This window comes from Eschrichtius robustus, chromosome 11, assembly GCF_028021215.1.
Source record: "Eschrichtius robustus isolate mEscRob2 chromosome 11, mEscRob2.pri, whole genome shotgun sequence".
Classification (NCBI taxonomy): Eukaryota; Metazoa; Chordata; class Mammalia; order Artiodactyla; family Eschrichtiidae; genus Eschrichtius; species Eschrichtius robustus.
The window spans coordinates 51443234-51469931 of NC_090834.1; the positions used below are offsets into that span (position 1 = coordinate 51443234).

The following is a 26698-nucleotide window of genomic DNA, read 5'->3' on the forward strand; positions in this document are numbered from 1 at the left end:
ATGGTCTCCTTGCCCCCTTTAATTTCTTACTTTTCAGTTGAGCTATGAAATCATGAGTATATCCCTGGAACACCATTTATTGGGTTTATTAGAAATTGCCCCAAATATGAAGGAGAATTGATATAGGAAATTGAGACCATTTAAAATGGAATCCTCTCTCAGTTTCCTGCCGTGAAACTTCAAGTAACAAAATGATGCCATAGGTATGTGTCCCTTGTTCATTCTGAATCTTTTATTTTAAGAGTTGATGCTGGTTATTTTGCTGATTAAATTTCAAGAGTGTTTTTGGAAAACAAACAAACATTTTTCTAAGAGTTACTCTTTCTTTAAGCTTCAGTTTTATTTCAAGACAGTAATGAATGAGTTGTATTTGGGGGAATAAACTTCAGCCAGTGGGAACAGATAGTCCCTTCATATATTCCAGACCAATTGACTAAATTGATGTAGAAATTGATAAATCATATTTCATAGTATCTGAAAGTGTCCTCCTATTATGAGCTGCCTGTAGCTATCATGGCAGCAGCCTGTCATAATGTCCATTATCCCATCACTAAAATTACTGTATTGTCGACCCCATGATAGCACTGGCCTTGACAGAGTGCATGAATAGTCTGCTAAACAGTTCCTTGTTTCATATCAGTCTGTAACTGTATATTGCAAGGGCCGAGGTTTAATTCATACCTCAGCAGAAATCACATAGTGACAGGCTATGTTAAGTGATCTGTCTCTTCCAATTTGGACTCATACTTGAATTTCATAACTCAGAGGAGAGTGAGTGAGTGAGTGTGCTGCAGTGGAAAAATACAGAACTGGAGATCAGGAAACCTGGGTACTTGTAGCTGGGCTACTCTGGACTCTTTGAATCACCCTAGCCAAGGTTCAGAATGTTAGGGTCTATCTCTCAACTGGAGGAAGTTAGAATAGTTAAAAAAAAAAAAAAAAAAAAAACCATGATTTATACATTTGACTGCGTCAACTCAGATTGATTCACGATGGCGATATGGACCACGGTGCTGAGAAGGATGGTGAGGCCACATCAGGCCCCTCAGGAAAGAAGATGGTAAAAATTAGCACAGTCAGCCATGAATTAGAAAGAAAACAGTGTGACCCTACATCTCTAATTCCTTTGATAGCCCTGGCGTTCAATGTTGCCATGTGCTTCATGGGAATGACATAATTATAATAAATTATGATAATAGCTACCATTTGTGAAGCTTTTCTTATATACCATTATCTTAATTTAATTTAACCTTCAGAATAATGCAGGAAGGTAGGTCATCTCATCCCCATTTTATAGATGAACAAATGGACTTTTAGAAGCAAAGTAACTTGCCCTAGTTCATACCTCTAACAAGGACCAGATTTATGGTTGGAACTCAGGTCTGACCCCAAAGGGCCACTCCTTTCATTGTTCTCTACAGGTTCATATGTAAGCCTGCATTTGTTGATGTTGACTTGACTTATGAGAGGCTGATAAGCATGAATTTGTCAGAGAACTAAACTTATTTAAGTCATTACACAGCTGAAAAAATAATGATTATGGATCTCCGCAAATTGAATAAGTTTGAGAATGAAGTAGGAACAATGTAGTTTTTAAAATAATTTACTTACAGATATTCTGGAAGCTCTGTTTAATTTTTTTTTTAACTTTTTAAGACTTCATAATTTTTTTAATGGGAGTAAAGATGTCAAATTCTGGAATGAGGAAAACTTTTTAGCCTCCTTTGAAATTTGGAAGACAATTGAAGATGATTTAAGGATAACCCTCACTCCCAAGCTCAGGGTCCAGTGTGTCTGGTGCAGTTGTTCTCTCCAACAGAATGGGGGACGGATCTGTCCCTTATCCCACACAATAGATGACATTCAATAAGTCCTTCATAAATAATTGCTGAATAAAGAAATAGGATATTGCATTCCTAAGTTTCATCTCTGATTTCTACAGTAGAGAACAAGAGATGTTCTTCAAAAAGCTAGCTCAAGTTACCCACTTTTACTTATGCATAATAACTTTAAGATATAAACACGTACTACTCAATAAATTAAAAACAGAGTGCTTGTTTAGCAAAATGAACCTGGACCAGAGTTAGGCAGGCAGCTGTGATTTTTCAGGGCTGCTCTCTATCCACTAGAACTTGCCTCCTATCTGGTTACAGGATTACATCATTAGATGAATCATGTCATGTGGTATCTTTCTTGAACCCTTTATGTCCTAGTCTGTTATATAGGTGCTGTTATGTGCATATTCTTTTTCTGATGGTGATGATGTTGGTACAGGGAGGGAGGGAGAAGCTGGTATTTTACAGGAGGTTTGTATCTTTTTTTTCTGCAGAACATCTAACTATTGCATGACTGGTAAAATTTGGCTTGTCTCTTAGACAATGCTTTTTAAATTAGGTGTGATTATTTCTGATGAGTTCTAGATTGGTCACATAATCATCTCTTCATCTCAGCAACAGCTGAGCTTTAGCATATCCCTCTTATTGGAACTCTCATTGTGCACTGCTTCCCCCCAGCCCCCGGCCCTGGGCCTTTATGATGTTTTAAAGTTGTGATTTCAAAGTAAGGTATGTTGGCCTTCTGTCTTATATTTCTTAGATTATAAGGGAATTTAGAAATCAATAGTGAAGCAAGGACTAAATCTACTCACAAGGATCTTACCCGGAGTATTGGAACAGTCTTTAAACTGGCCTTTTGCCTCCAATGCACCACAAAACCCGTCCATTTCAAGCTGTCAGAATATTTCTAATACCCCCTCCTCCCACAAAATGTCTTGTCATTCTGCTTAAAGTCCTTCAGTGGCGCCACACTGCACATGGGATACAGTCCAAATTCCTTAAAGTGACAGAGAAGCCCCATAACCCACTGACTGACCAACTTTAAACCTTAAAACCAATTTCTCCTCCATTTTCCTTCCTAAGTACATTAGTCTCCTGAAAAAATAGTGTCACATTTTGAATACACTATGCACTCTCTTGTTTCCAAATTTCATTCTCTATCAAGTTTGAGGAGGCTTAGTAATTAGCACCTTTTAAGATTAAAACCAGATAAGACAGAGGTGCCGGATTCTGGTAGAGATGTTTTTTTTGAATCAAATTTATTATTGCTAAAAGCTAGGTTGGAGGAAATGGCTATGGCAGGCAGTAAAATGGGTTTACCAAAATCCTCTGAACTTGATTTACCCCCATACCCCAAACTGCCAACTTCTGCAAAGCCACAGTCTGCCTTGCTAAGCTTATCTTATAGCGAAAGAGAATGCAAGGCTCAGGCAGCTTGGCCGGTTCCCAAGAGGAATAAGTGAGCTGAGCATCCCCAGTTCCTTTTTACAAACTTAGCCAGCATAAAACTTCCTTCTCCTTCTGGGGATGGACAAGGAGATCCAGAGCATTACACTGGGGAAGTCTTTCTACTTGAAACCATTACTCTGAGCCTGGAAAATCCTTTACTCCCCTGTCTTTCTGTGGAATTCTGGCTACCCCTGCCCATCCAGCCTCAAGGATATTTCTTTTTGTCTGTAGCTTTTCCTGGTCTGCTTATTCCTCATCTCCCCTAGACTCCTAACCAACTTAACTATGTTGTTTTCCATTACACTCCACGTTCACTCCATTCTAGGATGTGATGTCAATTTAGTGAAATGATTAGCTGGTCTGTGAAATCCTGAAGGTCAGGAGCTGTGTTATGCTTCACCAATACCTAAGAGTGAGTTTAGAACCTTGTGGGCGCTTAATAAATAGAGATGTTTTCTAAAATACGTAAAAGGAAACTAAGTGAAAATTACTTACTTCGATGACTGCTTACTGGGTGCTAGCTGGGATGGAAAGTTCTTCCTATTAACTCGCCTAATCTACACAACAACTCTGAGAAACTGAAGATATTACTGTCATCTTTCAGATGAAGGGAGAGGTTCATAGAACTTTGCCTAACTATCAGTGTAGCCGATGTTCAAACCCAAGTTGGCCTGTTGTTCTTAGATGAACCCTTATACCTCCCTGATCCTTGGGTCATCTGTAAACTGAGATTGTTTTTCAGAATATAAATTAAACAGATATAAAAGTCATAACATAAGGACAAAAATCTCACACTCGTGTGTATTTAGCCTTTTAAAATAAGTTTTTTTTTGTTTTTTTTTAAAGTCTGATTTTTTTTTTTTTTTAATGAAAGGTTTCTCTTTTAAATTTATTTATTTATTTATTTATTTATGGCTGTGTTGGGTCTTCGTTTCTGTGCGAGGGCTTTCTCTAGTTGCGGCAAGCGGGGGCCACTCTTCATCGCGGTGCGCGGGCCTCTCACTATCGCGGCCTCTCTTGTTGCGGAGCGCAGGCTCCGGACGCGCAGGCTCAGTAGTTGTGGCTCACGGGCCCAGTTGCTCCGTGGCATGTGGGATCTTCCCAGACCAGGGCTTGAACCCGTGTCCCCTGCATTGGCAGGCAGATTCTCAACCGCTGCGCCACCAGGGAAGCCCTAAAACAAGTTTTTAAGTAGATAAGGGGGAGTATATATTTAGAAGTTAGCATTTTAATATTGACTTTTTAATGTTTTCATTGAGGAGACCTTATGTCTCATATCATTGAGAAGGTATAATGTAAGTCACACAACATATGAATGGGTAACCCAGGTAAGACTATAGGTTAAGCTGTCAGTCAACATATTTAATTTTAAGATTTATGCATTGCCCATTTAGTCTTATTTGGCAATATTCCTTCTTTTTTCCTGACCTCATTCATTCTGTATTATCTTTATCTTTTTCCCATATATCTTATTGGATTTATGTCTTTAATCTGATATATCTGAGCTCACCCAGCTGACCTCCAATCATTTTAGTCAATGTTTAGTTGTATGTGATAAAAATCTACCTCACCTTCAAAATACCCGGAGTAAATTATAAGGAATTATGAGATTTTCCTGGATCATTTACTGAGCTGGTTGCTAACACATTTTTCTTAAATGATAGAACAATAATAACTGATGTGTATTGAATGCTAATCCTGCGACGAGTATCCTGCTAAGTGCTATGTATGCATTTTTTTCTAGAAATCTTCACAACAACTGTGTGGGTTAGTCACTAGTCTTCCGCATTTTCAGATGAGACAACAAAACTTCAGAGAGAACTTAATCAACTTACCCCTGGCAACACTGACTGAGTGGCAGCGTTAGAGTTCAAGCTTTTGCTGACTCACTCTCAATTCTTGCATTTTTACACTGTGTTACCAGAAGCATAATTCTCACTTTCTGGAAGCTGAGCATTGTCTTCAGAGAGAGACAGAATTGAACTGAATTCTATCTTTACAAATAACAAGCTCTGCAACCCTAGCTCTGTTACTCAATCTCTCTACCACTTCCTTTATTTGCCTGTTGAATGGGCGTGACGCCTATATCATGGGGTTACTTTATTAAAAGCCCTGGTACAGAAGGAGCTTAGTGTTGTACCTGGTATTTGGTGGATGTTCAGTAAATGCTAAATCCCTTTTTCTTTCCCTCACAGAGAAAAATAATATTCCCTCTGTTTCCAAAGCTTTTCCGTATTTTTTTATTTGAGCCCCGAAGATCCCTGGTATCACAAGGATTATTATTTCTGTTTTACAGTAGAGAAAATAAGGGCTCAGAAAAGTCAAAGGGCTTAGTTTTGGTCATACACACCTCGTCAGGAACAGAGCAAGGGCTTTATGTTTCTCACTCCTTTTCAGTACACAATATTTACCTCTCGAAAAACAAGTACACTGAAGGCAGAAGGAAGGACATTGATAAAATCTGAAAGGTTCCCGTATGAAAAAATGTTCTGCAAAAAGATATTTGCTCAATCTTCTAACCCTCCTTTCCCTGAGAGGCAAAAATCTAGAAAGAACTCAGGAAGGAAGAGTAAGATCCATTAGGAAGATTGTTCCCTTTGCTCAGGGAAGGCCATAACTGAGTTGACATTTAATAGTATTTGCTTATTTCAGAGCTGCAGATACTCAGATTTTAGTGAGGACTGTTTTGGAATAGGTTAGAGGCTGCATTGCATATTATCAGAATGAGTAAACTTAGTTGCCAGGAGTGATCTTGCTGATCCTTGTTAATGAAAAGCAGGGAAGTCCCCTTATAAAATGCATTGCTAAATTATGGATCTGTTTACCATTACCTGTTGACCATCCAGCAAACGGCACTTTGAAACAGACTTTCTTTCTTTGATCACCACGTAGCACCCTAAAATACTTAGAACATATAAACTGGAAGTAGAAATGGTTAATGCAATCTGCTCATAATCCTGCAGTTTGCATTTAGGCTTTCCGAACCATTCCCATCCTCTTACTCATCAAGCAAGTGAGACAGTCATGTGTGGATGATCATCTCCCATAATTATCTAGGATTCTCTCCTTGCTTCTCCACTGGGCTCCGGAAAGGTGGAGGGTGATAGTAAAAGACTGCTTGTGAATCTGGACCTTAGAGTAAAGGCTCACTTATTTAGAATGATAATTTGCTCCTAGCTCTGGACCTCGAAAGATTACTTTTATTCATATGAAGGTAGTGAGTCACATCACATTCCCCATGAGCAGGGATGCAGAGCCCATTTTCATCTCTCCATTGTACAGGAGACTTAAATCACAGTTTCTTTTTCAATCCCCCACTGATGGTACAATATGGGATTTTTCTGTATTAAGAAACATAGGTCAACAAAGGCCACGGTTTGGTTGATTCTTGTAATTTTCCTAATTCCATCACAATAGCTTGGGCCAGTATTCTTTAATTCCAGTTCTGTGACTTTACCATAGAAGTAGTGTCACCTAATGGCTGTGCTTTTGTCTCCTGTTTTTGAAAGAGCAATTCTTTTGTTACATTTGAAAGGACTTAAAAATGAGAAACCTAAGGATTAACTTTTTAATTAGATATAATGATTAGAAACTCTTCATCACAGCAGTTTTCCTTTCATTATGAAAGGAAAGTTGACAGTGTCTGTTCAATTAATGTTCATTGAAATGTTTTTTAAATGAAATTATTGCTGAGTAAAAGGATATCAAAAAGCATACGACATGACTTTAGTATGGGGAAAGACTGCTGATTTAAAAAGAATCCTGAAGACAACAAAACATTGTATTTCTGCACGGGAGTAATATTTAAGTCTCAGTGCTTGTAAAACTGAATATCACAAAAGCTTCACCCCACTCGAAATGTTTGCAATCCCTATGCTAACTGACCTTTGATCACATCAACATAGTTCAGTGAAATCAAATTTGCAAGGCTTATTTTGGTGAAACCCATTATTTGTGATGATGGTGCTGGACTTTCAACTTTGGAATAGTTTACCTGTTACTGTCTTGACTTCACAGTATAATTTCAAATGATTTAGTTCATTTAATTGGGGGTTTTGCCATTGACGTATTAACATTCCATATACAACTTCATTTTGGGATGAATAGGCCTGAACCTCATGAGCGCTGAGAGTAAATGCTTTTCATGACTCTGAGACTTAGATTTATCTCTTGTTCTAGCCCAAAATCACCTGGTTCTTGTAAATAAATCCTACCTGAACTCCCTGCATCTGCAGTACTTACCTCTCTAGTCTCTTGACAAATAGCTATAAATATTCTTTCAATAAAAAATATTCTCTCCTTATAGATTTTTATTGCCTAAAGTATCAAACAGATATTTATCATTCTTACCCTGGAAGCCTTCTGTACTTTCTCCTTCTTGATAGCATTCATGATATTAATGATAATGATAATAATGTTGATGACACCCAACATTTATTTATTATTACTTATTCTAAGAAGTGTTAAGTATAAGTAATTCATTCAATCCTCACAATAATCCCAGGAGATTGATAACATTATTGTTCATTATTATTATTCCCAATTTACAAGGGGGGAAACTGAGGCTTGGCAAGGTTAACTAATTTTCCCAAATTTACTCAGTAAATAATTAATGCAGCAGACACAGACCCATTTATTGTCCCCCAGCAAGATTTTTTATTAATTGCTGTTGTTCCCTGCCTGTAAGCTTTACTAGAATCAAAGACTGTCTCCCTCTTCATACTATTTTTTTTAATCCAAACTCTATTCCTTTGCTTTTTCATCTAATCCTTGCCCCTTGCCTGCCCTAGTAATCCAGGCTTACCTCTTATTGGCTCTCACCTGACCCCAGTTGTCTCATCACATAAGTTGGAAACCTCAAAGTCATTATTAATACTACCCTCTCCTTCCATGTGAAATAGACCAATAAGATATTTCTGAGTGTGTGTGTGTGTGTGCGCGTGTGTGTGGGAGAGGGAGCGGGAGAGAAAGAGAGATGAGGGGGAAGACAGGAGAGAGGTGGAGATAAGGGAGAAAGAAAAGAGAAAAAAGAGATGGGAGGAGTGGGAGAGGTAGGGAAGGAGAGAGAGGCTGAGACAGAGAGACACTTATGCAAACAGACATGTTGCTACCCAGTGGAGATGTATCGATTAGAGGAAGGAAATGAGAGGGCAAACTTCCAGAGAGCTTTACTTTAGGGCCATTTTGATATCTTAAAAGAGTTGAGACAAGAAGTGAATCTGTAAAAAAATTCTTTGGTGTTAACAGAGCAAAAGAATATTCCGAAGAAGACCAATGCTTTAGTCCTGGCCCTGCCACTATCTAGTTGCATAATCAAAGGTACATCAGTCTGGGTCTCAGTTTCCTGTCTGTAAAATGGACACAACCATCCCAGCCTCATGGGATTGTTTTAAGAATCAAATGAAATACTTATATGATGAAGAAAATGTAATGGAGATCAGGTTCTTGAAGTGCTTATGAACTAGTGAAATGATAAATAGCTGACATATGGACAGAGCTTAGCATTACACAGAAATAAAGATATGTTTAGGTAAAGAAGAAAGTTAATAGCTAATGATTATTTATTGGGTGCTTATTTTATGTTAGTCACATAAGCCGACTCATTTAATCTTCACAACAACCACATGGCATAAATACCATTCTCAAACCCATTTTACAGAAGAGAAAACCGAGGTCCAGCATGTAGAGTAACCTGATCAAGGTCATGCAGTTAGTTAAAAAGCCGTCTAACGAGGATTCTAGCCCAGGAAATCTGACTCCAGATCTTATACTCTTAACTATCCTCTCTGCCTCTTCGATGAGATGGGAAAGAATAGGCATTGCTTGCAGAGGAGAAGCTCTTTGCTGCCAGTAAGGAGGTTCTACCACCACAAAGCCCACCAACACAGTTCCTCTGCATGGCTGAAGGGCACCTCTGTGTCATGTATACCTCTCAACAGTGTACCCTGCCCTCCCTTAGCTACTTCCATATTGGCTATCAAAGCACTTAGGCCATTAAAAAACGTTTGGAAAAAAAAATTGAGTAGCTGTGCTGTATAAATCCTGCTTTTCAAAACCTTGGAAAATAGAAGTGTATTAGGCATGTTGAAAGTGCAATTTAAAAGACTTTCTATTTCCAATTGAGATTTTTCTGCTTGGGTATGCTTAAGCAACATGGAAATAAGAGATTTCAATCAGGTGTACTTACAAGTTCTTTCACGTTCTAGTTAATTCGGCAATGCCTTCATTATGATCAGAGTATCTTAACCTGTCATGTGATTATTTTTCTCTAGGCTGTTTACTAGAGTGAACCACAAGGCTAAGAGTACCATAAAAGCAAATTCATTCCAGAGAGTTATTGATTTTTTTTCCCCTCTTGCATTCCTATTACAACACGGGAAGCCCTAACCCACCTCCCTCTTCTATTTAATATGCCGTGATTTTTTAAAAGCATCATAGTGAGGCATCACTGGAAGCCACTGTGAGACCCTGAGCATTTCAGCCTTTGAGACAGTGCTAGGTCTATATTACTACTGCACATACTGCAAGGACAAAATGCAGTGGAGAACTTGGAAGGGAGAGAGGTTAAGTAATCTGAGAAGGTTAGAAAATGGTAATGGTAGTAAACTGATCTATGCTGATAAGAACTGAGAGTGGTAAAACCTAAGTTCAAGTCCCGTATCAGCCATTTATTATAGTGTGATTTGCGTGCCTGTCATTTAACCATTCAGTGTATCTGTTACCTCAGTTTAAAGTGGCTGTGTTAATTCTGGCTATACATACACCATAAGGTTTTTGCAATAATCAAATTCATTCATTTATTCAACATACATTCGTTAAACACCTATCTCATTGCTGGACACTGTACGTACAGGTGTAAAATGATAAACAAAAGAACTCTTCTCTATCCATAATAGGGTAGTCCAACAATAATCTAGAAGTCACAGAAAAGATTTATAAACTAGGTTCTATGAAAATCTATGATGGTATAATCCTGATCAAGGTCTAGGGCAGACGTTCTTAACTGGGTATGATTTTGAACCCCCAGGGGACATTTGGCAACGTTTGGAGACCTATTTGGTTGTCACAACTGGGGGAGGGGAGGGCTACTGGCATCTAGTGGGTATAGGACAGGAATACTGCTAAGCCTCCTACAATGCACAGTAGAACTGAGATTTGAAGGATAAGTGGGAGATAATTCTGGAGAAGAGGTGGGAGAAAATTTGAGGCAGGGTAACTAGCACTGACATAAGAATGCACTTCATCATAGCCTAAGTACTAGGAGCAGGACAGTGGAGCTGGGGAAAAGAGTGGGGGGAGGTAGCAAAAGATGACATTGGTGAAAGACCAAGGGGTAAGGCCATGCAGGGCCTGGAGGGTCATGATGAAGTGGATATTGTGGGTTCCTGTGCATCTGTCTTGAGCGACTGAGTGAAAGAAGCTGGGATTTACCGGATGAGGAAATGAAAGAGAAGCAGATTTGAGGGGGAGGAAGGAGGATAAGAGCTCAGAGTTTGAAGGCGTTCAGTCTGAGATGTCTGTGAGATATTTGAGTGGAGATGACCAGCAGGCAGCAGGATATCCAATTCAGGAAAGAAATCTGGGCCAAGAATATAAATGAGGTATCCACTGGCATACTAATATTTAAATGAGTAGAAAGAGAGAGGGTAAAAAGTAAAAGGAAAGAGAATTCCTAGCTGTGAAAGGGCTTTGTCTTTCGAAACATGCTTTACAAATATAAGGAATTCCTGTTATTATAAACATCAAGTACAATGCTTTTAACATCCATCCATTTATTTAACAAACCTTTGCTCTCCTTCGTTATATGCTAGGTAATGTGCTAGGGCCTGGGGTAAAAAGATGAATAAGATTGACCTTGCTCTCAGAAGGAGTCAAGAAAGCAAGTGGGTGGAGGGGAGACAGAAAAGTCTTTCCTTTTTTTTAACCTTTTATTTTATATTGGAGTATAGGTGAAAAACAATGTTGTGTTAGTTTCAGGTGTACAGCAAAGTAACTCAGTTATACATACACATGTATCTATTCTTTTTCAAATTCTTTTCCTATTTATGTTGTTACATAATATTGAGCAGAATTCCCTGCGCTATACAGTAGGTCCTTGTTGGTTAGACAGTAAATTCTTAATACTGTCCTGTAAATGAGTTTGTGTAGCTTTCCTTCTGTCAGGAGAGTCCAGAGGAGAAGGGCTGGGGTCTCTTGAAGTGGGCAGAGATGAGGAAGACAGATTTGATCTGCCCAGTAGTTCCATCCTGGGTTGGCCCTAGCCTGAGGTCTACCTCTGGCCTGAGGTTTACATGCTGTGACCTAGCATTCGGTAGAACTACGTTCAGAGAAGACCTGTTGTCCTGCCTGCTTCAGTCAGCTTCTCTGGGATCCCCTGCTTCCTCTCCCTTATAGAACTGGGCTTATGATTCCAAAGACTGCAAAGTGTATGGAATAGCACTTTACCACAATGACTTGCATCTCTTAAGCACATACGAAATATACTGACTGATTGATCAAATATATAGCACACTTCTCTATTGTATGAAGTTTGGTATCCCACAGGTCATATCATGCCCTGTAGAACACTACTGCATACAGTAAAAGTTCATGCTCTCTTTTATTTTGGTAAAGTCGTGTGAGTCTTACCCCATCAAAAAAAGAAGTGTCACTCTTCTTAAATAGGAGAAAATGGGTCAGATATGCGCTTTTGATAAGAGCCATGGCCTAACTCACCAGAGATCTTTGGAAATACAGAAGATTTGGGTAAATATACTAACATATGTTTTTGAAGTTTTAATATGCTTTTATCTATTTTAGGCCCTATTAATAAAAATGATATCAAGTGAACCCTGAAAGAGTCTGTGATGTTCCAGGCTCTGTGCTGCCGCTGACTGTACACTGGCTTCTCTTTTTTGACCCTACAGTTTAGTTGGGGAGACTAGAGGTTAAAAGTAAATAAATCAATATATTCCAAATTAAGATAGGAACCATGAAGGAAAGAAACAGGCTTCAGGGAGAAAGAACATTAGGAGGATACACATTTAGACTGGGGTGTGGTTGTCAGAAAAGGTGAATCTGCAAGTACCTAAGTATTTACTGATCACTGGTCAAATGTGTGTTGAACAAAGAGCCAAAAAATATGAATTTATCTTAGGTCTTCTTTCTTTATTACTTACTTACTATTTAATTCTTACTTATTAAATAAGTTAAAATAAAGTTAATTTCACAAAGGATAACAGTGATAACTGTATGCTAGGCTCCGCTCTAAAGTTTTACAAATATTAACTCATTTAATCCTCAACAGTCCTATGAGATAAGTACTGTTATAATCTCTATTGTATAGATGAGCAACAGGAACACAGGAGAAACTAAGGAACTTGTCCAAGGTCACATGGCTGGTACATGGTGAAGCAAGTTACATTGGCCTCTGTGGACCTATTTATCTGTAAATTGAGAATAATACTTTCATGGGCATAAGATGGGTGCTGCATGGGAAAGTAGTTTTTTAAGAAGTACAATGGTAGATTTCTATCTTTATAATTTTAATACCAATTACAATGTCACTATTACAATGATGTAGACTCTGAACGTGAAATATTATGAGGAAACCAGAAATTTTAAGATGGAGGAGCCTAACCTCAAGAGTTTACTGTCTTACGAGAGAGATTATCAGCATGCACGATAATGTACAATTCAAAATTACATGGGATATTTTTGCTAAATTTAAGGCCATAGTTGTAAATGCTTAGTTGAGAGAAAAATGGGATTATTGAGGATTAAAATCTATCCATAGGTCGCTGAATTATAGCTCTGAAGGACACTTGAGAGATGGTTGAGTCTAACTTCTGTATTTTGTAGATGAGTAATTGAAGCTTGTCAAGGCAAAATGACTGAACCAAGATCTTACTGCTAATTAGGGCAAGAATCATAACTAAGAGTAAGACCCCTGGATATGAAATCTCAGCCCTTTCCTCTGGTTAAACTTTTTTATATTCTTTGCTTCCCTTCCTGTGGGAAGGTCAGTGCTTTCTAACCCCCTCTCCATCTCAGGCAGATGGATCGAACTACAAGATTATAACATTAAATGATAACAGAAATTGTCACTTTGGATAAAGTCCAGGAGATTGAGACTTTCTGATGGTTTCTCTAGGAACTTTTTAAGGAAATTTAAAAAATGGCTTCACTGAAGTCTATTGATATTCCATGAACTGCACATATTTAAGATGTACAAATTGATGTTTTGACATATGAAACCATCCATTCACGATAATGAACATAACATATCCTTCACCCTCAAAAGTTTCTTCATGCCTCTTTGTAATCTCTTCATCCAACTCCCTCCCCCTGCCCACTGTACCTCCCCATTCCCAGTTTCTCCTTTCTATCCCTATAGGTTAGCCTGCATTTTCTATAATTTTATATAAATGGGACCATATTATTATTTGGTCCATATTATTATATGGACCAAATATATTTGTATATTATTTCTCTTCTTTCATTCAGCATAATTATTTTTAGATTCATCCATGTGTTATGTGTATCAGTAGGTCATTCCTTTTTAGTGCTGTATAGTATTCCATTGTTTGGATATATCACAATTCACTTATCCACTCACCTGTGGTTTCCAGTTTTTTGCTATTACAAATAAAGCTGCTATAAATATTTGCATATAAGTCTTCGAATAAACATATACTTTCATTTCTCTTGGATAAATATCTAGGAGTAGAATGGTTAAATCATGGTAGGTGCATGTTTAACTTTTCAAGAACCCACTGAACTGTTTCCAAAGGGAAAGTAGCATTTATATTCCTACCAGCAGTGTATGAGAAGTCCAGTCTTCCACATCTTTACCAACTCTTGATATGGTCAGTCTTTTTTAATATCATTCATTCTAATAATTAGTGTGAGTATTTTAATTTTTATTTCTCTAATAAATCACAATGTTGATACTCTTTCACATGCTTGTTTGATACATATATATCTTCATTGATGGTGTCTGTTAAAATGTTTTGCTCATTTTTAATTGGATTGTTTTATTACTGAGTTTTGAGAGTTCTTTATATACTTGAGAAACAACTCCTATGTTAAATATATAGTTTATAAGTTTTGCTTTCATTCTATGACTTGTCTTTTCATTCTCTTAACAGTATTTCAAGAAACAAAATTTCCCATTTGTTGATGTCCAATTTTTCAATTTTTTTCTCTTATGGTTGTGCTTTTGGTGTTGTATCTAACCTTTAGATCACAAAGATTTTCTATGTTTTCTTTTAGAAGTTTTATTTAGGCTTTACATGTAGGTCTATAATCTATTTTGAGTTTATATGTAGTAAGAGGTATACATCAAAGTTTGTTATTTTGCATATGGATATCTAATTGTTTCAACATCATTTGTTGAAAAGATTACCTTTTCTTTATTGAACTGCCCTTGCACCTTTGTTGAAAATCAGTTGGCTATCGATGTGTGGGTTGATTCCTGGAGTCTCTATTCTGTTCCATTGACCTATTTATTTATCTTTACACCAGTGCCACACTGTTTTGATTACCTTAGCTTTATAATAAGTCTAGAAAACAGGTAGTATTTTTTTCTCCAATTTTATTTTTCCTTTTCAAAGTTGTTTTGGCTACTCTAAATTCTTTGAATTTCCATATGATTTTAGAATTGGCTTGTCAGTTTCTCTAAAACAAACAAATAAGCAAACAAACAAATAACCTTGTTGGGGTTTTGACTGGGTATGCATTGCACTGAACCTATAAATTAATTTTCAGTGTATGACATCTTAAAAATAGTGAGTCTTATTACCCAAGAACTTCATATCTCTCCATTTATATGTCTTTAATTTCACTGAGGAAAGATTTGTGGTTTGCAGTGCACATGGCTTACAAATGTTTTATAAATTTATCCCTAAGTATTTTATATTTTTTACCCTATGGTAAATAGTATTATCTTTGTTTCACCTTCCATTTATTTATTGCTAGTAAGGAGAAATACAGTTGGTCCTTGTATACTGATCTTGTATTCTGTAGCCTTGCTGAACTCATTTATAAATTCTAAAGTTTACTTTAGATCCTATGAGATTTTCTACATAGACAGTTATGTCAAATATAAAGAAAGATACTTTTTTTTTTTTCCTTTCCAATATTTATGTCTTTTTCTTGACTTGTTAACTGTCTAGAACCTTCTAGACAATGCTGAACGGAAGTGGTGAAAAGGGACATCCTTATCTTGTCCTGAGATTTTTTTTTTCTTATCCAGGAATTGATACTGGATTTCACAAAATGTTTTCTCTGTGCCTATTGACCATATGGTTGGTTGGTTGGTTGGTTATTTTCTTTAAATGTTTGTAATATGATGAATTATATTAAGTCGTTTTCAGAGGTTAAACCTACTTGATTATGATGCATTACCCCCTTTATATATTGGTGGCTTCAATTTGCTAAAATTTGTTTAGAACTTTTTTCATATATACTAATGAGGGCATATGAATATTTGCTTTTCTTGTAATGTCTTCATCTGGTTTGGTACCAGGGTAATGCTGTCCTCAAAAAACAAGTTGTAAAGTATTTTTTCCTTTTCAGCTCTCTGGAAGAATTTGTATAGAATTTTTTTTTTTTTTTTCCTTAAATAAAATTCATCAGAAGCCATCTGGGCCTGGAGTTTCCTGGTGGTTAGGTTTTTAATTAAAAATTCCATATCTTTAATAGATCTATGGTATGGCTATTTAGGGTACTTATTTTTCTTGAGTGACCTTTGGTAGTTTATATCTCTCAAGGAATTTGTCTGTTCCATATAAGGTGTCAAATTTATTGGCATAAAATTGTTTTTAAGATTTCTTTATTAGCCCTTTAATGGCTGTAGAATCCGTAGTGACGCAACCTCTCATTTCTGATTTTGATAATTTATTTCTTCTCTCTTTCCTCACTAGTCTTGCTAGAGGGTTATCAATTTTATTGATATTCTCAAAAAAACTAGCTGTTAGTTTTATTTATTTTCTCTATTTTCCCTTCTAATCTTTTAACTTTTCTGCTTTGTTTGATTTTAATTTGCTATATTTTTTTTATTTTAATAAGGTGCAAGCTGAGATCATTAATTTGAGACCTTCTTTCTTTTCAAATATATGTGTTTAGTGATATGCATGTTCCCTTAACTACTGCTTTAAAGACATCTAACAAATGTTGCTATGTAGTGGTTTTATTTCATTCAGTTCAAAATGCGTCCTAACTTACTTTTGATTTCTTCTTTGACCAATGGGTTATTTAAAAGTGTGTCATTTAGTTGTAAAATATTTTGGGAATTTTCAGAAATTGTTATATTGTTGATTTCTAACTTAATTTTACTATGATCAGAGAATATGTTTTCTTTGACCTGAATCTTTTTAAATTTATTAAAATTTGACTTATGGCTCAGAATATGTTCTACCTTGGTAAATGTTCGTGAGCACTTGAAAAGAATGCTGTTGTAGGGTGAAATGTTTATTAGAGGTATATTAGCCTAAATTGATGGATGTTTTTGTAAAGGTTTTCTATATCCTTATAGATTTTGCCTGCGTATTCTATCAATTATTCAGAGTAGGATAATAAAATCACCAACTATAATTATGAATTTCTCTATTTCTCCTTGTTGCTTTGGTTTCTCCGGAAAACCAATTTTATATCCTCAATTCTGCAAGTCCACTGGGTTTCAACTGGATCCACTCTCCTGCAATGTAGCCTAGACATTCAGGGTTGTAAATGGGGTAATCATAAGACTTATCTTGTTTCCTGTCTCTTAGAGTTTTTTTTGTTCTCTGATGTCCATTTTTGAAACTCATTGTTTCATATATTTTGTTCAGTTTTTTTTTTTCAGATAGGAATGTAAATCTAAGCCCTGTTACTCCATTTTTATTTCGTGAAGTTATATTTAAACCAGTCACCAGCAGAAAGCATTCAAATGTAGACCTTTTGAGCGTGGCAATAGTACTAACCATATAAAAAGTACTTTTAGACATTCTGAGGCCTGTAATCTAATTTAGAGCATGGCAGTATATTTAGATATGATGGACATATGGCCTAGTGACTAAGGGTTTAACAGAAAAATGGTAGCCATTACATATCAGACATTGTGCTAGCAGGAAAAAAAATACGTACAACATTCTACTTTGCGGGCAGAGGCAAATGCACACTGAGTGGTTCTTGAAAAGAAGCAGAGAATTGAAATTATATAATATTTATCTTTGTACTCTGTGTTTCTAGCACAGTGCTTAGCACATAGTAGAGCTCAATAAATGTTTGTTAAACTGAGCAAAATTGAAATATGTCAAATATTAGATCAGGTAAGGCTCATGGTGGACTCCATTTGAATACCAAAGGTAATAGACTTTAGAACTTATAAAAGTGATGGGGCATGAGTGCAAAACACGCTATATGTACCTAATAAAAACTAAATAATTAATTAAGCAATATGACCTAAATGACTGAGCCACCTAAAGCCTCTAAAAGTATATCAATGTTCCTATTTTAAAGAGTGAGGAATAAATATATGAAATTTACTGTCTCATGAGGTTTAGTTTCCCTGAATTTATGCACACTGATGCTCTAAGAATTAGTTAAAGCTAAAATTGATTAGCATTAGGAATAGGAAGCTACTGCCTTTTTATTCAAGAATAATAATTTTCTTTAATAATTGTTACTTGGCTCCAGTAACAATCCTGAGTATTAAGCTTTCTTAGTGTCATGTTCTTTCCAAAACACTAGTAATGATCTTTCTCACTCTGTGCCTTTGTTCTACCTTCTCTTACTCAGGAATGTCCCCTATCTATCTCTGCATGTCCAAATTTTACCCTAACTTCAAGCTCTAGCTAAGTGCTAAATCTTCTGGAAGCTGCCCTAATTTTCCCAGTTAATGTAATTTTTCTTTTTCATTGTTTTGTGAATAGTTTATACTACCTCTTTTATGGCACTTATCCTTTTTTAACTTGTCTTTTTGTTATTTGTGCCCATGTATCATCCCTTCAATTAAACTCTAAGTTCCTTAAAGACAAAATCAACATCTGATATCCATTTGCCCGTAATACAATGAAAAAGTATAGCACATGGGAGATGCTTGATATGCTTGTTGGATCAATAAATAAATGAATGAATGCATGACTCCAAGGGCATTTTTAATGTAGAGGTTCTACATGCAGAGACTGTGGATTCTCTATCCTTTTATCAAAGAGTAAGGAAAGAAGGATCTTTTAAAAGATGCTGCTTAAATGAAAAGCAGAAGGGATCTGATGAACGAGAGATAGAAGTAGTCGAAGGCATTACAGAAGACCTAGAGGTTGGGGTCTGGAATAATGATGAACATTTGCCCAAGGAATTCAGAAAGAATAGATTAGAATTTTGGAGGATAACTTAGAAAACAACTTTTATTTTCCTGTTGTTTGATAAGAAATACAGAACATCTAGTGAAGGAGTATTTTCTGGGAGTTGTGGGCTGGCTGGTTGACAGTGCATGAGGAAGAAGCATGTGGTTGGGGCAGATGGAAGAGTATAAGGGCAGGAATGAAGGCAGAGGAGGGTCTGTGGGTGTGAGTTGAACAGAACACCATGAATGAGAAAAAGAGAAGGTTGGTTGAATTGATATTGAAAAAGAAACTGTCTAATGGCAATAACCTTATGGTGTGTACTCATGAAATATTAAGGAAAAACAATCTCCTTACAAATTAGCCCAGGTAGAAATTTTGTAAGATCAGTTCTACTTGCAATTCCTTCAATCCCAAATTGAAAAGTAATTGAGATAAGGGGAAAACTTTGCCTTTGAGACTTTCACGCCACCAGGTCATTAGTATGAACTAATCCACCATCACCAGGGTACAAATGCAGAAAAACTAGGTAACCCAAATCATGAAGCTCTTCTAAAAATAATACAGCAAAAATCCTTCATTTATGTTATCACACTGTTTCCTACAGTTTGTACCTTGTTTTACACTCCTTGGATTTTCTAGGTCAATTAAAAGCACAATTTATTCATTATGCTGTGTGTTGCCCTCAGTTTACCCCTTACCTCTAGAAATACTTGAATAAATATCCCCATTGTTGGCTGCGTAACTAGCCCTGAGAGCATAGATTCCTTTGGAACTTCAAAGTGCTCGGTACCTTACAAGGTGCATTACCGCCTGCCTCAACGATCCCACAGAGTCTGTGGGGCAGGGGGGAGGGGGGAGGTTAGTGGACCCTTGCCTTGTAGGCTTAAGTTAAGGAACACTCAGAAGATGTTGCTATATTCTGTTGTTCAGATTTTATTTAGTGCTTATACCTTTTTTGTTAAAGTGTGCAAGCAATTTCTCTGGGATTAACACGTTCCAATCATGTGTAGCCCACTCTCAGTTCCCAAGAATATGTGAAGGTTCAATTATCCTGGCATTATTTATGTAAATTCTACCTAGAAGAAATAAATATGACTCTTACCTAATATATAAGACAACAGAAAGACCTTCTAATTACTCTTAAATTTTAAGATAAATAATTGACTGCATTTTATGCTCACGAACTTTCTGGCTAGTCTTTAGAAATAATCCCAGATAAATAACTCTGTAGTTAATAAAGACAGTAATACTCTGTAGATGGAAAACATATCACATCTAGATCATAACTAAACTGAGAGGAGAGTTGGACGTATTAAATGACACTGTGAGAAGGCATGTGTTTCACACAGAGCAGACAAGTGTACACACCTGCCTATGTACATATATGTGCATATGTAACCCACTCCCTTCAATTCTACTTTTCACAAGCTGCTCAAATTCTACCTCCATGGCCTGCCACCCAAATCTTCTGGTGGAAATATTTTTTTTACATCTCTCTCCCTCCTACTTCTTTCCCCCCACACACTTATGGTATGTGCAGTTTCGCCAGACCCATGTAAAGACAGGGGAACACTGATGGGATTGCTTTTCACAAGTGTGGGAACGAAAATCCTTCCCAATGAAAACATCTGTCTCTGTTCAAGTCATGCCCAGTTATCCCCCAAAAGAAATGTTCTGATTAACATTTTTTTTTAAGTCTTAAGATAGCAGTTTGTGTAGCAGATCTAATTAAGAAGTTTATGTAACAGATCTGCAGGGTTTTTTTTTCCTCCTTCAACTGGGTTCTTTGAGCTCAGTTTGAGTGTTACTAGCTTTCGCCATGCAACGGCAAAGTGCTTCCCGGGCTGAAAATTATCAGCTTCTGTGGGATACTATTGCTTCCTTAAAACAATGTGAACAAGCTATGCAACATGCATTTATACCGGTAAGGAAAATTTCCTTTTATTTTCCTAGGGATTCTTTTATTTTTCTCCTATTTTTTCCTTTACAGCTATAGATAAATGGCATGTATTCTATGTATTTAAAGATGTGGTATCTTCTCTGTAGTTCTTGTTTGGGATAAACATGTCTCTTTTTGCTCTGTGTGAAATCTGAATTATTAATATGGTCAAATATTGATCAGTGAGAAAGAGTAAACAGTGGTCCAAGCAAACTTATCCCACTGAAGATTGTAGGTTCTAATAGTAACATGTACTAAAGAAAGGGCACAAGATTGATATTCTTCATATTAATATATGAAACAGCTTACAGTGGGTATTTCCTGGTTGGTTCCCCCAAAGTACTTAGAATGGCTTGAATATCTTTTGCAGTGGGTTTGATACATAGATCAGGAAGCCAAAAGTTAGTTCTTACATTTTGATTCTTTGCTTATTCAAGTAAAATCTACCATAAAACCTCTCTTGAAAAGTGTGATTATTCCTTTAGTAGTAATGTACTACTTAGAGATATGTAAAAATGGCTTAGAAATTTGTAAAAAAAAAAAAAAGTGCATAGATATATAAGGTGAATTAATTGAGTCAGTGCCATCGTGTTTTCCATTGCAGATATAATATTTGGGCTTATAGTTATCCAACTAGAAGAACCAGGCTGGCTACATTTGATAGGCTGAGGTGGGGTAAATGGGACTTGGAAGAAGAATATAAAAATATTTGATTCTTTAAATAGATCTATTTTGAAGGATTGAGATAATCTGTTAGAAATAAGAGAACACTCTTAAAAATTAAGACCTGCAAAAAATTATTTGGAATTCCTTAAGAAAAAAACATTATTTCTGACATAGAAATAGTTGGATTCAATCTTCTTTGAAATTCAAGTTATTTTCAAGTGACTCAAGTCAGATGCCATATTTTTCTCTGTAACTTGGGAATCACCTGTTTCAAAGACTGTACTATGTTTAAAGTTCTTCTCATTGAATACTATTCTCTAATTGGATCTCTGTAAGTTGATCTTAATTGTTAAAGACATAAAACATATAATTTTTGCAAGGATTTAAAACACTAATGGTGGGAAGCTTTCTAAATCAGATTAAGTTATCATTATTCTACTCTGAACTGGAATCTGCTGTGTATAGTTTGCTTCTCCTATCTTTATTAAACTCTTCCTCCTTCGTTTTATCAGGAAGATTATGATACCCCTTGTGAAGCTCACGCGTCTCCTCCTTCGTAGAGCTTTCTCTGGCTAGGCAGAGTTATTTTCTTCTATCTCAGTTCCTTGCATGCACCTCTGATTTATCACCCAACATATTTTATTGTAAGTATTTTCTTTTCTGTCTCTCTAATTATATTGTAACTTCTTGGAGCTAAGGGGAAAAGGAAAGTAAGTTGGAGAAAGGAACTGATATTTGTTTGTTTCCTTATTTTCCTGTCTCGAACTCTTTGAATATAGGCAGCATCTATTCCTAGGGTCTAACACAGTGCTTGGCAAAGCAAAGAGTGCCTGGTGAACATGTGAGGAATGAATGAAATCAACTAACTAGAGTCTCCAGTTCCAGCATTTCTAGTTACTACATGGCAGTTTTCATCACCAGCTTTGTCTATACTGACCTCATAAAATTGTTTCTATTCAGATACATCTGGACATAACAATAAACCTTGACTAAAGCATTGCCATGGGGTGATGGTGGGAGTGGTAATGTGTTAGTGCAGGAGATAGACCTTTATGGGAAAAAGTAGCCTTGGATTCAATTCCCATAGTCCATGGGCTACTCTTCTATTCTCGTGTCTGTTTCCCCACACTGCAGGCATTCCCATAGACGTATTCAAGTTTTATTCAGGTTTGCTTCATTTTGACTGCTCTAAATCTTTTTTCAGCAGGTATTAGGAACTTGCCAGGCTCTCAACTCTTCTCAAATTTCTTCCAAGTCTTGCATTAAATGTATCATTATGTCATCATAATTTTACAAGGACTGCTTTTAGAAAACATAGACATTATTAAAATATTACTATCAGTTGAGAATAATTCTGCTTAAATTGAGCCTCAATTTATTTCATTGTTAGAGTATATAATTTAGATCTCAGGAAAAGGGCCTCATTTATTCCATATTCTATGTACGTTTTAAGCCCAGTGATATGTACTTCATACACACACACACACATATACATACATGAATATGTGGCATTCTTGGCTAATGATACCCTTCATTATTTAGGATATCCAAATAAATCCTTAAAATACATATCTTTACAATGATGCATTAAGCATGTTAAGGAAATGAAAAACTATATTGACTCAATCAGTTGCCTCCTTTAGAATAGACCTGGTTATCTTTTAAAATAAAGTACTTGGAAATGAATAGTATGTAGGAAGTATAGACATACATTGATGTAGCTGATCTTAGAAACGCTGACCTGAAAACTTCACAAGCCGTCTGTGCATCTCCTGTGAGTGTGGATTACTAACACATCGTTAGAATACAGAACCACCTAGATGGTCTGGACCATCTCTCATGTGCGCAATAAGCCATAGATCACAAGTGGTTTTTCAGTCAGTGCAGTTCCGTGTACTAATAATAAACCTGACATAAAATCTCAAGCTATAATACAGTCTTCCCCAGACAACCTCCACATACAGCCTAAAATATACATTGGAGAGGGGAAACTTAAAGCAGCTGTTACCTGGATAGTGTACTGTCCAAAACAGTCTGTAGAAAGAAGGAAGACAAACTATAGACTCTCGAAGTTTCAGTATTTGATTTCACATAACAGATCATGCCCTGTAATGATGAGGTGGAGATCAAATCTGGATTCTCAAGCAGGTTCGTCTACTTGACCCAAGAGCCTTGAGTATAAAACAGCAATGCAGAATTTCCCACATCTTTAGCATAAGTGCCAGCCAATGTAACCTAAATATTTATTGAATGAATGACTAAGAAAAAGCTCTCTCATGAAGTCCTATAAATTAGTTCCATCACTGGAGCTGTAAGAGCATCCTTCTAGATAGTCAGTATCTTTGTATATCAGCAAATCAAAGGCTTTGCTGTTTTATCACTCAAATGAACGGATACGCTTATAAAAAACTGTCCCATATTTAGTAGTTATTTTCATAGAGACTTGCCTGTGTTTCTATTTACTTATTAGTTCATTCACTTCACTCAGATTTTATTGAGCCCCTACTATGTTCTAGGCATGGTCCTAGGCACAGGATAAGGACCTGAAGGTGCACTTCAACTTCTTTGTGACACCATCACTTTGGAATAGAGACTGCATTACCCCTTGCCCAAATGGTACCTTACTGTCTTTTGTTGCCATGAACAAAGTTGATTTTCCCTACTCTGGAAGTCATCATGTTTGGATTTGGTCTAATGTGAGGGTCATGCAGCTTGCCAAGCATTGGTTCAAATACTAAAATGAATAAATCAGGAGAATCCCTGAAGATACTTACATGGAATTCTGCCCACTGGGAATTTTCAAATGGACACACAAATCACTCTAACACCAGATAAAAAGTGTTGGGTCCCTTAAGTACCCATGAATTACCATAAGAATTAAGAAAAGGGGTGCCAGGCTTCGTGGAATGGTATCTCAGCTGAGTTGTGAAGATCAAATAGAATTTTGATATGTAGTTATGATGGTGGAAGAGGGCATTCCCAGTAGAAAGGAATAGTAAAGGTACTTACTAATTGTGTACTCATGGTTCGTTTTCCAACTGATCATTCAGTTAACCAATATTTATCAGATGCCTTTTATGTATCAGAAACTGTGTAATATGCCTAGGCATATAGCAATAAATAGCACAAGTTCAAACCCTACCCTGAGGGCATTTACATTCAAATGGATGAGACAAACATTAAATGAATAGTTACATATACATCTGTACTGCACACTTGAATCCTATCCTGTGAAAGTTGTTCATAGCATTTCTCACAATTGTAATTTAATATTGCACATATACATACACAGATAAATATCTATTATCAGAATAGTATAGCAACTGTAGATATTTTGCAAAGCCACTACAAGCAAAACAAATAAATCATTCTTTCCCAAATATTCTGTAGTCTTAAAACACATGTTAATTTCTTTAGCAAACAGTTAGTACATCCTGTCTGACACATGCTGGACTTGGTACTTTAGTATAAAAGTGCTGGTATTTATTGAGCACCTATTGTGTGTCACGTACTGTTCTAAACCCTTCACATATTATTTCACTCAGTTCTGTCAACAACTCTCTGATGTGGGCACTATCATTTCCATTTTACAAAGTTTACAGAGGTTAAGTAACTCCCTCATGATCACATAGCTAATAAATGGAAAGGCCAGGCCTTGAAACTAGTTATCTGGCTCCAGAGCCCATTTTCTTAATAGGTTCACTAGAATAAGGAGAAAACCACTGAAACCAAAACAGCTGCAGCACAGCATGTTAAAAGCAGTAATCAAGGGATATACAAACCACAGTAAACGCAGCAAGGTGGGAGTGACCTATCTGCTTGGAATGGAGAGGAAAGATGACCAAGGAAGACTGAAAAGAGGAGAGAAGTCTTTGGATGGTTTTAAAATAGTGGTTTATCAGATGAAGGAGGAGAGTGAGGCTGCAACAGTAGGTGCAAAGGCACTTGGGCATGAAAGAACAGTATGGAGTGAGGGATATTTATCAACTTGCCTCAAGTCCTGATCTTCCTCTTTGAGCATTCGGAAGGAATGTCGGGAACAACAAGGATGAGAGTTGGGTCATTTATTTAAGGGAAAGATCCTGTAGGTCAATCAGAAAGGAAGAACTGAATACTTATGGAGCCTTAGAAGAAAATCTCCAGTGGACAAAGAGATGACTTTCAGACCTAGCTTTATTACCTCCACTACATATGGCCTGGCCCACAGGTTAACACCTGTCTATGCCTGGAACTGAGGAAATACATGTGGAGAAGCAGAAAAAGCTTGTGCACAAATATGAAAGAATGAAACAAATGTAGAAAGAGAAGAGAAAATAAGAAACCAAGGGGTCCCAAAGAAGGATAATGAGAGAGATGAGTCTGCCAGAAATAGTGAGAGGTTGGGGGAGGCTGGGCTGTGGCTTCCTGGGTCCCTCAGGACTCCCAGTTCTTAGTTCCTATCTATCAAGTGCCTAACTGCTGAGCTTCTTCCCCTTTTAACCAGATATGTTCACATTTTGCCTAAGCTAGTGCAAGTGGCTTTCTGTTCCCTGCAACCAGAGAACCTTAGTTACAACAGGGACTGGTTAGTGGCTAGTGGTCCAGGGACAGGATCCATCCCTACACGAAAGGGCAGAACAACAGCTGGAGAAAAGGTGAGCAAATCGACAGAGTACATTAAGCTTCAAGGTGAAGTTCCATCCTTCAAGACTTAACTCGCATCCCCTTCGGTGAGACTTGCCTCATACTATGTAACCAAATGATATGCCTTCTCCCTCATTATTTCAACCCTGATCAACACTCCTTGGAGAAAAATAAGAGTAGGAAACCTACTTCCACACAGCTTTAGTCTATACTTTCTCCTTTAATCATCACAATACCAATATGAAATGGCCCCAATATTATTGTCTCCATTATAGAGGATCAGTACCTTGTTTAAAATCATATAGATGCTAAGACCAGGAGAGAAACCAGGCCTTCTGACCCTAATCCCACCTGGCTTTCTCCTTCACACCCACCGTGGTACTTTGCCCTATTTCTCTTGTAATGTTTCTCTGCTTTCTATTAGAAGCATTCGGGGGGATTTCTCTTGTTTCTATAGGACACTGTAAACTCTTTGCAGAGCAAAACCATGTGTTTCCTCTTTAGATTCTGCAGTCCCAAGTACAGTGCCTTAAATATGATGTTTGCTAAACAAATCTGTATGGGCTGATTGATACTTAAAATGTAAGAACTTAGGCAGCAGTGAGATGATAATGAGGAAATAATCCTTCTTGTCTCAAACACATCCTTGAAACCTGCCTCCTCAGCTCAACCATCCCTTCCACAGACCCCGCCTCCAGCCCCTGGATGTCAAATTTGAACCATCATAAGCTTAGGTCAGCTCTAAATAGGATTTGTTCAGTGATGAGTTTCAGTCCTAGTTCATGGTGTTCCGAGTGTGTTTTGTCCTTTCTGGATTCTAAATATTACTTGACTCATCATCCTCAATCATGCCAGATGCCTTTTTCTATTTCATTCCT

The 26698-nt window shown here is 36.9% G+C and overlaps 1 protein-coding gene across 11 annotated transcripts in view; it reads left to right on the forward strand.

The window, feature by feature from the left end:
• Positions 1-26698, forward strand: part of DLG2 (discs large MAGUK scaffold protein 2) — a 949517-nt gene that overhangs the window by 140750 nt on the left and 782069 nt on the right. For 4 of the 11 annotated variants that reach the window (XM_068554432.1, XM_068554435.1, XM_068554436.1 and 1 more), the window contains exon 1: positions 20412-20516. The exons of the other annotated variants lie outside the window; for them this stretch is intronic. In XM_068554432.1, the coding sequence (XP_068410533.1) occupies positions 20412-20516 (105 nt within the window). Of the gene's footprint in view, positions 1-20411; positions 20517-26698 lie in introns of those variants that run through there. 11 annotated transcript variants of the gene reach the window in all.